The 13,386-nt window shown below is 34.0% G+C and overlaps 1 protein-coding gene across 1 annotated transcript in view; it reads left to right on the plus strand.

Annotated features, from left to right (window-relative positions):
• The window catches only part of RhoGAPp190 (Rho GTPase-activating protein 190), a 321,622-nt gene that overhangs the window by 280,474 nt on the left and 27,762 nt on the right, over positions 1–13,386 (plus strand). The window contains exons 23-24 of the mRNA XM_089107215.1: positions 1,257–1,478; positions 6,929–7,058. Coding sequence (XP_088963341.1) covers positions 1,257–1,478; positions 6,929–7,058 — 352 coding nt within the window. The remainder of the gene's footprint in view (positions 1–1,256; positions 1,479–6,928; positions 7,059–13,386) is intronic.

Below are 13,386 nucleotides of genomic sequence, written 5' to 3' on the forward strand. Positions count from 1 at the left end.
CTCACGGCCGTCGTCCATCTATCATTTCGTCGAGGGGTATTTTTTGGAACAAACTGGGGCCATTATTTTGAGATGCTGAAGCCACCGTAGTTTCTGCTGTTTGACTTTATTTAGATTTCTGTTTTGGGATTTCATATATCTTCGTGTTTCCCCGTTTGTCACATTATATATATATATATATATATATATATATATATATATATATATATATATATATATATATATATATATATAGCTATTGATGACCATATTCATGTCAAAATCCCAAACTCAATCATCATTGCCTCGGCTTATCTTTTGTCATTATGGAATACATATCGCCGAACCTTTGTTTTTTTTAGCAAAGGTATGGTAGGCATTGATGACCTTATCCATGTCAAAATCCCAAATCCAATCATCATCGTTATCATTTTCAATTTTTTACACGTTTTGATTCTCGCTGTCCATTGACTCACTGCTCTTCATTTTCATTTTTGACTCCCTCAGTTGTTCGGTGTCGTATGTCTTCTAACTGCGTGTGTCTTTGCTCTTCATTTTAATTTTAACACGCTCTAATTGTCGTTTTCGCATGTATTCTAACTACCTGTGTCTTCGCTCTTCATTTTCCTTTTTGACACGTTAGTTCAGGTGTTGGTTCCAAAGAATCATCATTTATTGTAATTGCAACTGCAAATTTTGGTTTTTGGGCCTTCCAGCAGACATTTTATTATATAAATAACTGTTGCGTTGGAAACCTAACAATCTTATTTATGGTATGCATGACATCATTTAAGAAAATACTTATATGATGCCATATATGATTCATAAGAAATGCTTATACGATGTACTAACATAGTACATGACGCCATTTGCAGAAACCAAAATTCAGCCTCTTAACGATTTTTCTCAGTCTTAGGACCTATCCAGATCGTTTTTTTATGCGGAGATATCCCTAGATACCAATTTTATCGAAAAAATGGTGAGCCACTTTCGAGAATATATATATATATATATATATATATATATATATATATATATATATATATATATATATATATATATATATATATATATATATAATACTTGGAATTTTTGGCAATCATAATATTTGGTGTTGTTTCATCATTAATCTGTGAACCGTAGTTAAGCCATTGTAGCCTTCCTTTCACTATAGCCCTAGAATTTGGGGTGGTTATAATTATTTTCAATAAAAATATTTAGATGTGGTTTTTTAATTTGGATCTGCTTCTATTTATTCATTATATTTTACTTTTCAGCCCGGTCGAATCAACATGAAAGAATTTACAAATGTAACTGATGTTCTGGCCAAGATTCGTTTGACATCTACAAGAGAAGGGAAAGAGGCTCTCCTTCCTCCTGCTCCTCCTCCGCGCCTCGGCAAGGTGGGTTCAAGCTCTAGCGTCCCTACTCCTCCTCCTAAACATAGGAACGCTCCTCTTGCCACGCCTGAAGAAGAAGGGGGCCCTTTGAGTCCTCAGGTCAGTCCTAGCTATGGACCCAATGTCAGAACAAAGCATGGCGTTGAATTTCATTTTCTTTTTTTATTTTACTGTTTATTTATATTTTTTTTTTATTTGGTTGTAAGTACTCGTGAGGCTTCATTTTCTACCTCTTTAAACACGCTTCAAATTTCATCCTTTTGCAATGAACAAAACATACTAACCAAATTCTCAAGATTTAGTTCTTGACTAAATTATGACTAAAAATGTGCCTAAATTTGAAAAAAAGTCTATTTCAAGCTATTGAAATATCGATTAGATGATTTTAATCGTTACAATAGAAAATTGATGGGATTGTAATCTCGATTCGTCTCAGCGGTCAAGGGAAATAGAGAAACGCACAAGGCGAGGTCTATGTTTAAAATTATGTCCAAGATTTTCTAAACGGATAAATCAAAAATTGCTCTCTCTCTCTCTTTCTCTCCCTATCGCTTTCTCTTTTTTCTCTTTCTCTCTATTTCTCTCTCTATCCCTCTTGCTCTTTCAATCTACCTTTCTATTTCTACCTTTCTCTCTTTCTCTTTGCCTTTCTCTCTACCTCTCAACCTCTACATCTCTCGCTCTCTTTCTCTCTTTTTCTTTCTTCCTTTCTTTCTTTTTTCTTTCAGTCACTCACTCACTTTCAATTGCTTCATTATTGAGCTAAAGCCGTAGGGTTTGCACCTTCACACTTTTTATCTGATCTGCTGTTTTTTGGATTTTGTTGTTTCTACAGCTGTCCAAAATCAAAACATTAATTTATATTTTTAACTATCCCCTACTCATTTTTTTTTCCTGAAAAGCATAGTTAAAAGAGACCCATAAAATTTTTGCTGAAAAATAGCTAATGACTTTAAATTACATAATAAATTAGTTCTTTTAATCATCATACAAGTTTTATGTATGTTCTTTTAATGTTCTGTTTTATGTTCTTTTAATCATAATACAAACATATGATGTTCTGTTCTGTTTATGTTCTATATATGTTCTGTTTTATGTTCTTTTAATCATCATACAAACATACAAGATGTTTCTTACCATAAGACAAGTTTTCTTGTCTTATGGTATTTTTGTCTTGTTTTATGGTATTTTCTTGTCTTGTTTTATGGTATTACAAGTTTTCTTGTCTTATTTACCATAAGACAAGTTTTCTTGATAAGATGTCCATACGCTTAGGATCCTCTAGTAATCTTGTCGCAAGTTTTTTTTTTCAAGTTTTTAACTGGAAAAGGTTGCATTCAATTACACTTTAACTAGATACAGCCGTTTATATGTACCTTTTGTATTTAACTGCTGAACATATCTTTACTAGCCAAAGAACCTGTCGTATGACAGATATAAAAAAAACATATTCGGTTTTAAGGGGGTGACACCTGGCATCCCCTCTGCATTTTCGTAAATTGACGCAATTAACTGTTTTATGAGGGCTAGAAAAAATATTCTATCCCTTCCTCCAAATTTGAAATTCCGTAATTTCCCCTCCCCTCAAATAAAAACAAACTTTAAAAAACGGACGCGTATGGTATGCCTACCAAACAACATATTTGCCCTGCATTTTAATGAAACTTACAGACTTTTTGTGGTCTTTTTAACGAGATATAATCGCTTAGTTCCAGGCCGAAAAAAGAAAATAAAAACGCTTTCTCTCTTGTGAGCATCCGAAAACCAACTGACTGATCTAATTTTCGATCGTATGGGAAACTATTCTGTTTCTCGTTTGGTAGTCTATTTGCTGGCTGCATCTCAACTACAGTGTAAATTATATATATTATCTTTAATTAAACCTGTTTTACCGTCCTATTTGAAATTAATTCCTTTGAATTTAATTTTTAATTAATTCATATTAGAGCCTAGTCTTCTGCATAATGCTCTTCAATTTAACTTCTTTTAGTTTTGCACAACCCTTTATTGGTTTGAACAGGCATGGAATGAACTTTTTCTCAAACAGTTTTTTTATTTATTTTGTTTGTTTGTTTTTTTTCGAAAAATTAATGGTGATGATTTTGATATAGAGGAAATCACCACCCTGACTTCTAAAATTTAATACAAGTTATACATGCAAAATAAGCAATGCGGCACATTATGCACAACAATCCATTTTATTTGAATTTATTGTTGATTTTAGTGTTAATTGTTTTTATTGAATTTATTGTGGCTTATTGTTGATTTTTGTTTAATCCACTTTTTATCTTTTGATGTAAATGGGCTATAAATAAATATTATATTTTTTACTATATGCTGTAATCATATTATTAACGGCTTTTTTTCTCAAACCAGTTTTTTCTCAAACTGGATTCAAATTTATCCTTACGTCCAATTTTATTTGTTGTGGTAACGAACTGTAAGGAGCGACCCGGCTCAATAGTAACCGAAACTCTAAAAAACGGAATTTTGATACCAATAGATAAATCAAAAGAATCAGATCTTAATGCTAATTTCAAATATTTAAGTTTCATCAAGTTTAATCCTACCCGTCAAAAGTTGCGTGCCTGCGAAAATTTGCCTGATTTTCGGAAAAAGGGGGAAACACCCCTAAAAGTTATAGAACCTTAATGAAAATCACACCATCAGATTTAGCGTATCATAGAACCCTACTGTAGAGGTTTCAACCTTCTATCTGCAAAAATGTGGAAATTTACATTTTTGCCAGAAGAAAGATGCGTTTTTTTTTTTTTTTTTTTTTTTTTTTTCAGGGGTGATCATATTGACCCATTTGGTCCTAGAATATCATGGGAGGGCCTATTCGAACGGAAATTAAAAGTTCTAGTGCCTTTTTTAAGTGACCAAAAAAATGGAGGGCAACTAGGCTCCCACGCTCATTTTTTCCCAAAGTCACCCTATCAAAATTTTTAGATATCCATTTTGTTCAGCATGGTCGAAAATATAATAAATATGTCTTTTAGGATGACTTGATCCCCCAAAGTCCCCGGGGGAGTGCTGAAAGTTATGAACTTTACCGAATGTTTACATATAGTATTGGTTATTGGGAAGCATAGGCCTACAGACGTTTTCAGGGGGAATTTTTTCTGGTAGTAGGGGGGGGGTCAGGGGTTATGTTGAGGAAGTTTTCATGGGGGAAGGGACATTGCTATGAAGGGGGCACCGGATTTCCAAGCATTATTTTAAAAACCATCAGAAATTAAATAAAAAAAAGTTTTCCAACTGAAATTAAGGAGTAACATCAAACCTTAAAACGAACAGAAATTTTACGTATATAATTGTGTTCGCCCCCTAGTCAATACCTTGGTCTTTAAGCCAAAGATTTTTTTTTAGTACTTTCGTAAGAGCTATATATTCTAATTAATGGCCTTTGTGATTCATTGGTCATTTTTAAAGAATTGGAATAAAATTCGAACTTCAGCATAAAGAGTGAGGTATTGACTAGAGGGCGAACCCCCTAATATACGTATTAAAAATATATGAATATAGAAGTTCGTTACATATGTTAATTCGTAAGTTACGTATATTTATTACTAATAAAAAGTTCTTAAATAAAATTAAACAACATTCGAGAAAGTCATTTAACCAAATAAAAGTAAAATTGATATGTAAATTTTGTTTTAATTATTGATCTAAGGGGAGCCAAAATCAAAACCAGTATTAATTCGAAAATGTTCAGAAATTAAATAAAAAAACAATTTTTTTTAAACTGAAAGTAAGGAGCGACATTAAAACTTAAAACGAACAGAAATTATTCTGTATATGAAAGGGGCTGCCCCCTCCTCAACGTCTCGCTCTTTACGCTAAAGTTTGACTCTTTCTCACAACTCTATATTTTTTTTTAAACAATAAAAAACTTTAGCGTAAAGAGTGAGGCGTTGAGGAGGGGACAGCCCCTTTCATATACGGAATAATTTATTCTCGTTTTAAGTTTTAATGTCGCTCCTTACTTTCAGTTAAAAAAACTTGTTTTTCTTATTTAATCTTCTTGAAGGATGTACATTTCTTAAATGATTTTTTCCTGTATTTTTCGTGTTATAAACAATCATTTTGTTACTTTTTCTTCTTTTTTACCTTGTAAGAGTGCGAGTTTAAGTTAGTCCTGAAATTTCACCAGGAAGAAATGAACTTTTTCAAACACTTTTTCTATATTTAAATTTATGATTATATTCACTTTTATTTGTATTGCTCTTGAATGTTTTCCTTTTAAAATGCTTTTTTTATGCTTTTACCTACCTTTTTTCGTGTTATAAAGAAGCATTTTATGTTTTTTTTTTCTTTTTTACTTGTAAATTAAAGATACAAATAAAATTAAAGTACAAAATAAAATTATTTGTTAAAATACAAATAAAATAAAATTAAAGTAGCGGGAATTTAAATTTGTCCTGAAATTTTTCTAGAATAAAGGCATTCTTAAAAAGCCCAATATTTAAGTGATTCGTTTCATGCTCAACTTATTGTGTATTTATATATTTTTTTTTATTGAAAGGCGAAGGAATTTAGTATCATGTTAGAATAATATCATGTAGTATCAGTTCTATCATGTTAGAATAATCAGTGAGTCATTTCGATAAAATCTGTAATGTTTTGGGAAGCAGATAAAACTGTAATGTGTAGTTTTCTTGGGACTTTCATCAAATTTGCTCATGAGTTCTGGTTAAAAAGAAATACGTAGATTGAAGTACAAAAGAATTCGCTACATTCAGGGGCGTCAATTGGGAAGGAGGGTTAATTATCCCCGTAGGCTTTTGGCCCCCCCCCCCTTTCCTGCCTTTTTTTGAAATAATGCTTTTTGGGTACTTTCATTGAAAATATTTATTTGTATTTTCATAAAAAAAAAAATTGCTTCCCCCTAGATTCTGAGTAACATATAACATTACGAAAGTAATGTTAAATTGTAAAACTATAATGTGTTAGATTTGCTAAAAAAAAAAAAAAAAAAACACGACAAATGTTTAGGTATTTTTTCGGTAGTTTGAGCTCTTCGGCTAGTGAAGCTGGTTAATTTAGACCTCTATGTGGGGTATTAGCTTTGATAAAAAACCGGTGGCTGTCCTAGGGTTAACCAAAAGGCACCCCCCCCCCATGGGGCTCACGTCATTTTTAACCATTAACCGTCAATTTTTTGTGACCTCAAGGATGGCGTTTCCAGTTTTCAAGTGTTAGCCCTTTCATAACTAATTTGGAGATGCACCACTGGTCAGTGACTTGTCAGTAGTACTGTAGTAGTAGTAGTAGTAGTGGTTGTTGTCATCGGCTTTTTACGAACAAGAAAGGGCTTAGTCGCAAAAATTACCTTAAAAAAGAAAACTTAAATGTTTTGCTATTTCTTTGGAGGTAGACGAAGTAGATAGGGTAGCGTGAAGGCGTAAGTGTTTTTTTTGCCTTGAGTAGCTTGAAGTTGATTGGAGTTTATGGAATTTGCTAAGGAGTAATGTTAGTATTACCCTCCCTTTCGTTTAGATGTGTGGGTAGAATCAATTTAAGTCATTTGTGCAATCTTATTTTAGGTCAAAGAAGGTATTGGATCTCATTTTGGTGGCTCTTATGATGGTGACTATAGCTATAACTCCGTCCATCATTCCAGTGGCTCTTCAAAGCCAAGGAGCAGATTAAGAAGGGATAAGGAGCTTAGACAAGGTAGCTTTTTCATTATGTTCGATAGTACATCACTACAGGGTGGATTCAGAAGATTTTTTTTCGGGGGGGGGGGGGGCACGAAACAAAACATTTAATGCTCACTACGTTTCGGCTTGGAGAGGCGTGCCACTGATTGCCGGTATGTCTGCAAATGTTTTTCTACATTATTTTCTGATTTTCTTTAGAGACATTAAGGGACTGCGTTTCCGAAGGATATTCTACCACGCTACTTAGATTCATAGGATATCATTTAGTCTCGTAAACACCGCTCCATCCTAAAACGCTAATGGAATTGCTGTAGCCTATTATAACTCAATCCCAGGGTTTGGGGATGATAAACCACACCAGTTCACAGTGCAAATACATGCAATGAGAGGTTTCTTCTATAGAATTACCATTAGAAAAAAATACGAAAAATATGCAGGACTCATTTAAAGACTTGTGTTGTTGAGAACTGTCAGTGAAATTTTCAGACGCAGTTGCCTTTGTTACTTAAGAAAAGTGGGGATATTATGCCAAATGTTTTTTCAAGTAGTTGTTTGGCAATGCTGTTCAGCGTAAAAAAAAAATCAAAGAAAATACTGATTAGCGTGCTTTATCTTCTTTCCGAAAAGTTTTCGTAACTTATGTTACAGCTATACCTCCACCTGCAACGGTAGTTCGTTTTCGAATGTCCGTTATAATTATGAGATATCGTAGATCGAGCCAGGTATTTTTAATAGGAATTAAGGCCAACGATAAATCAAGTAATATAACCGTCATAATCAGTAAAATTGCCTTCAAAGCCAATCCATACTCGGTAGTGATTTCATAAGTTTAGATAAAAACAAGAAATAATTATGCTAGCTTGACCTGACGACTAGACGAATATTTATTGAGAAGCCATTTTGATATGCCATTGAGCCCAGGAAGTCGTAATGAAATAACCGAGGAAGCAGCCCAAAGGGCCCTCTTCCTATCGTCTGATTGTAAGGTTCAGTACGCCCGAAGAAAATAAAAGCGGAATATGAATATATCAATATGTCAATAATCGTTTTATCTTCAATTTTTAATCTGCTGCTAATTATTTGCTGATTATATTACTTCACTAACTATTTTATGTAAAGTACACTGTGTCTAAATATGTATTTGTACATAGAGGGAAATAGGTCCCTTTTTTTACTTTTATTACTAAACTAATAAGAAAGGAGGCAATAAGACGTTAAAGTCACGGCAAAAATGGATTATGTTTTTGTTTTCTCTCCCTCCTTTTTTTTTTTTTTTTTTTTTTTTTTTTTTTTTTTTTTTTTTTTACGCGTTGACTTCCTAGTCTTTGGTCAATCTTTTAACCTTTTATAATGTGACCTGAGAGCACTTTAAGCACTAGAGCCTTATATCCGAAAACCATTTTAAAATCATTTTAAAATTTTATGTTTAAGCGTCCTTTTTCAGACCGTAACTTTGTAAATATATGCACGATTCCTTTACAGACGTCAGGAAAAAGTGAAAAAAAACTACTTGATGCCTTTTTTATGGGGTTGCCAAGTATAATAATTGTTTCAATCTCAATTGACCCCCCCCCCCCCCCCTGATGGTCCCATATATAGCCCTAGGACATACGTTCGTACAAAGCTAAAAAGCGGCACTTACACAACAAATTTCTTACTTTATTATATGCTTTATTTTAATCAATTTGTCATATTTATTTCCATTGTTATCTTATTTGTAAATCATTTTTAAGAGGGTTCGGTATAGTATATCTTATTTTGCGAGTCTCAGCTTCGGCTGACAATCTCAATGACAAAGGGCTTACTACTTAATTTTCCCAGCACCACCGGGAGCAAGGCCGTATCCTGGGGGGGTTACCCGGTTTTAACCCCCCCCCCCCCCCCGAAATTTTTGACCGACTCGAAAATAAGTCGAAAATTAGTAAAACCTATGTAAAAATCAGTAAAATTAGTCGAAAACTGAGTCAAAAATTAGTAAACCCCCCTCCCCCCCAAAAAGTCAAAAATTAGTAAAAACCCCCCTGAACAAAAATCCTGGATACGGCCCTGACAGGGATCATCCGAATTAATTTTGTTAGGGGATCTTAAATGTGTCAACAGTTCGAAAAGCTAACGAGAGGCTAGTTTAAAACAGAGAAAACCTAATATCTCTTACTAATTATTAAGCATAACGCTGTCTAATAAATGTGCAGTATAATTAACGTGCATCTTTTCGCAAAAATTTCAATCAAAGCAGATAGCGCAACAGGAAACTTCCAAAGCTTTGAAAATATTCAATGACACTTCTTTTGAGCAGATTTTTAATGTTTTCCAAGCATGTATACTAGGATATTTCATGGGACTGCCATTTTCTGAATTAAAAAAAAAATATTCCGTGTTCAATGAAAAAAAAAATTATGCTTTCTCATTAAATTAGTTCAATTAAATCCTTATATCTCTATCTCTAAGTTAAATGGTTTTTCTAAGATTTCCAGGAAAGTAGGTGTCAGCTTTTAATTTTCCGTCGCTTATTCGGATCTTTTATCAAAGCTATACAAGTTATGGCAAGGTTGCCTTATCAGTTCTTAATAGTTTGAGCACACAAACTAAAAAAGGTTGTAATAGACGAAATGGGGTGATTCCTTAAGGTATCGAAGAGCCTTAAAAGTGTTAATCGAAGAGCCTTTTAAGGGACTAAAAAAGCTTATAATGAACGAGATAGGGTGATTCCTTAAGGTATCGAAGAGCCTTAAATTGTTAATCGAAGAGCCTTAAATGGACTAAAAAAGCTTATAATGAACGATATGGGGTGATTCCTTAAGGTATCGAAGAGCCTTAAAGTTTTAATCTAAGAGCCTTAAAGAGACTAAAAAAGCTTACAATGAACGAGATAGGGTGACTCCTTAAGGTATCGAAGAGCCTTAAAGTGTTAATCGAAGAGCCTTAAAGGGACTAAAAAAGCTTATAATGAACGAGATAGGGTGATTCCTTAAGGTATCGAAGAGCCTTAAAGTGTTAATCAAAGAGCCTTAAAGGAACTAAAAAAAGCTTATAATGAACGAGATAGGGTGATTCCTTAAGGTATCGAAGAGCCTTAAAGTGTTAATCGAAGAGCCTTAAAGGGGCTAAAAAAGCTTATAATGAACGAGATAGGGTGAGTCCTTAAGGTATCGAAGAGACTTAAAAGTTTTTATCGAAGAGCCTTAAAGGGACTAAAAAAGCTTAGAATGAACGATATCGGGTGACTCCTTAAGTTATCGAAGAGCCTTATAGTTTTAATCGAAGAGCCTTAATGGAACTAAAAAATCTTATAATGAACGAGATAGGGTGACTCCTTAAGGTATCGAAGAGCCTTAAAGTGTTAATCGAAGAGCCTTAATGGGACTAAAAAAGCTTACAATGAACGAGATAGGGTGATACCTTAAGGTATCGAAGAGCCTTAAAGTGTTAATCGAAGAGCCTTAAAGGGACTGAAAAAGCTTATAATGAACGAAATAGGGTGATTCATTAAGGTATCGAAGAGCCTTAAAGTGTTAATCGAAGAGCCTTAAAGGGACTAAAAAAGCTTATAATGAACGAGATAGGGTGATTCCTTAAGGTATCGAAGAGCCTATTCGATACCTTAAGGTATCGAAGAGACTTAAAAGTGTTAATCGAAGAGCCTTAAAGGGACTAAAAAAGCTTATAATGAACGAGATAGGGTGATTCCTTAAGGTATCGAAGAGCCTTAAAGTTTTAATCGAAGAGCCTTAAAGGGACTAAAAAAGCTTATAATGAACGAGATAGGGTGATTCCTTAAGGTATCGAAGAGCCTTAAAAGTGTTAATCGAAGAGCCTTAAAAGTGTTAATCGAAGAGCCTTAAAGGGACTAAAAAAGCTTATAATGAACGAGATAGTGTGATTCCTTAAGGTATCGAAGAGCCTTAAAGTGTTAATCGAAGAGCCTTAAAAAGACTAATGAAGCTTGTAATGAACCAGATAGGGTGATTCCTTAAGGTATCGAAGAGCCTTAATGTGTTAATCGAAGTGCCTGAAAGGGACTAAAAAAGCTTATAATGAACGAGATAGGGTGATTCCTTAAGGTATCGAAGAGCCTTAAAGTGTTAATTGAAGAGCCTTAAAGGGACTAAAAAAGCTTATAATGAACGAGATGGGGTGATTCCTTAAGGTATCGAAGAGCCTTAAAGTGTTAATCGAAGAGCCTTAAAGAGACTAAAAAAGCTTATAATGAACGAGATAGGGTGATTCCTTAAGGTATCGAAGAGCCTTAAAAGTGTTAATCGAAGAGCCTTAAAGGGACTAAAAAAGCTTATAATGAACGAGATATGGTGATTCCTTAAGGTATCGAAGAGCCTTAAAAGTGTTAATCGAAGAGCCTTAAAAAGACTAAAAAAGCTTATAATGAACGAGATAGGGTGATTCCTTAAGGTATCGAAGAGCCTTAAATTGTTAATCAAAGAGCCTTAAAGGGACTAAAAAACTTATAATGAACGAGATAGGATGATTCCTTAAGGTATCGAAGAGCCTTAAAGTGTTAATCGAAGAGCCTTAAAGGGACTAAAAAAAGCTTATAATGAACGAGATAGGGTGATTCCTTAAGGTATCGAAGAGCCTTAAAAGTGTTAATTGAAGAGCCTTAAAGGGACTAAAAAAGCTTATAATGAACGAGATAGGGTGATTCCTTAAGGTATCGAAGAGCCTTAAATTGTTAATCAAAGAGCCTTAAATGGACTAAATAAGCTTATAATGAACGAGATAGGATGATTCCTTAAGGTATCGAAGAGCCTTAAAGTGTTAATCGAAGAGCCTTAAAAAGACTAATGAAGCCTGTAATGAACCAGAGAGGGTGATTCCTTAAGGTATCGAAGAGCCTTAAAGTGTTAATCGAAGAGCCTTAAAAAGACTAATGAAGCCTGTAATGAACCAGATAGGGTGATTCCTTAAGGTATCGAAGAGCCTTAAAGTGTTAATCGAAGAGCCTTAAAAAGACTAATGAAGCTTGTAATGAACCAGATAGGGTGATTCCTTAAGGTATCGAAGAGCCTTAAAGTGTTAATCGAAGAGCCTTAAAAAGACTAAAAAATTTGTAATGAACGAGATAGGGTGATTACTTAAGGTATCGAAGAGCCTTAAAGTGTTAATCGAAGAGCCTTAAAAAGACTAATGAAGCTTGTAATGAACCAGATAGGGTGATTCCTTAAGGTATCGAAGAGCCTTAAAGTGTTAATCGAAGATCCTTAAAGGGACTAAAAAAGCTTATAATGAACGAGATAGGGTGATTCCTTAAGGCATCGAAGAGCCTTAAAGTGTTAATCGAAGAGCCTTAAAAAGACTAATGAAGCTTGTAATGAACCAGATAGGGTGATTCCTTAAGGTATCGAAGAGCCTTAAAGTGTTAATCGAAGAGCCTTAAAAAGACTAATGAAGCTTGTAATGAACCAGATAGGGTGATTCCTTAAGGTATCGAAGAGCCTTAAAGGGACTAAAAAAGTTTATAATGAACGAGATAGGGTGATTCCTTAAGGTATCGAAGAGCCTTAAAAGTTTTAATCGAAGAGCCTTAAAGGGACTAAAAAAGCTTATAATGAACGAGATAGGGTGATTCCTTAAGGTATCGAAGAGCCTTAAAGTGTTAATCGAAGAGCCTTGTAAAGACTAATGAAGATTGTAATGAACCAGATAGGGTGATTCCTTAAAGTATCGAAGAGCCTTAAAGTGTTAATCGAAGAGCCTTAAAAAGACTAAAAAAGCTTGTAATGAACGAGATAGGGTGATTCCTTAAGGTATCGAAGAACCTTAAAGTGTTAATCGAAGAGCCTTAAAAAGACTAAAAAAGCTTGTAATGAACGAGATAGGGTGATTCCTTAAGGTATCGAAGAGTCTTAAAGTGTTAATCGAAGTGCCTTAAAGGGACTAAAAAAGCTTGTAATCAACGAGATAGGGTGATTCCTTAAGGTATCGAAGAGCCTTAAAAGACTAAAAAAGTTTGTAATGAACGAGATAGGGTGATTCCTTAAGGTATCGAAGAGCCTTAAAGTGTTTTTCCACTGAGGCATTGAATAGCCTTGAACGGTATTTTATATCCAGCGGATCTGAAATTTTTTACAATGAGATATAGGTCTAATGGTTTTGACAGGTCAAGGAACCCGTTCGAAAAAAGAGAACAAAACATCATCAGATGCAAAACAACAGAGAAGTATATTAATTAGGGCTAACATTTGGAACATCATGGGAGTGGGCTGCATTTCCGAATTAAAAAAAAAAATGTTTTGAAACAACATCAAAAATATATGTTGTATTTTGTTCGCCTTGTCCCTATGTCAGTAATGGAATCATGCAAATCTTTAACTGGTCAATTTGTG

This window comes from Artemia sp. Qi Xiang Cuo, chromosome 21, assembly GCF_049724085.1.
Source record: "Artemia sp. Qi Xiang Cuo chromosome 21, ASM4972408v1, whole genome shotgun sequence".
Taxonomy (NCBI): domain Eukaryota; kingdom Metazoa; phylum Arthropoda; class Branchiopoda; order Anostraca; family Artemiidae; genus Artemia; species Artemia sp. Qi Xiang Cuo.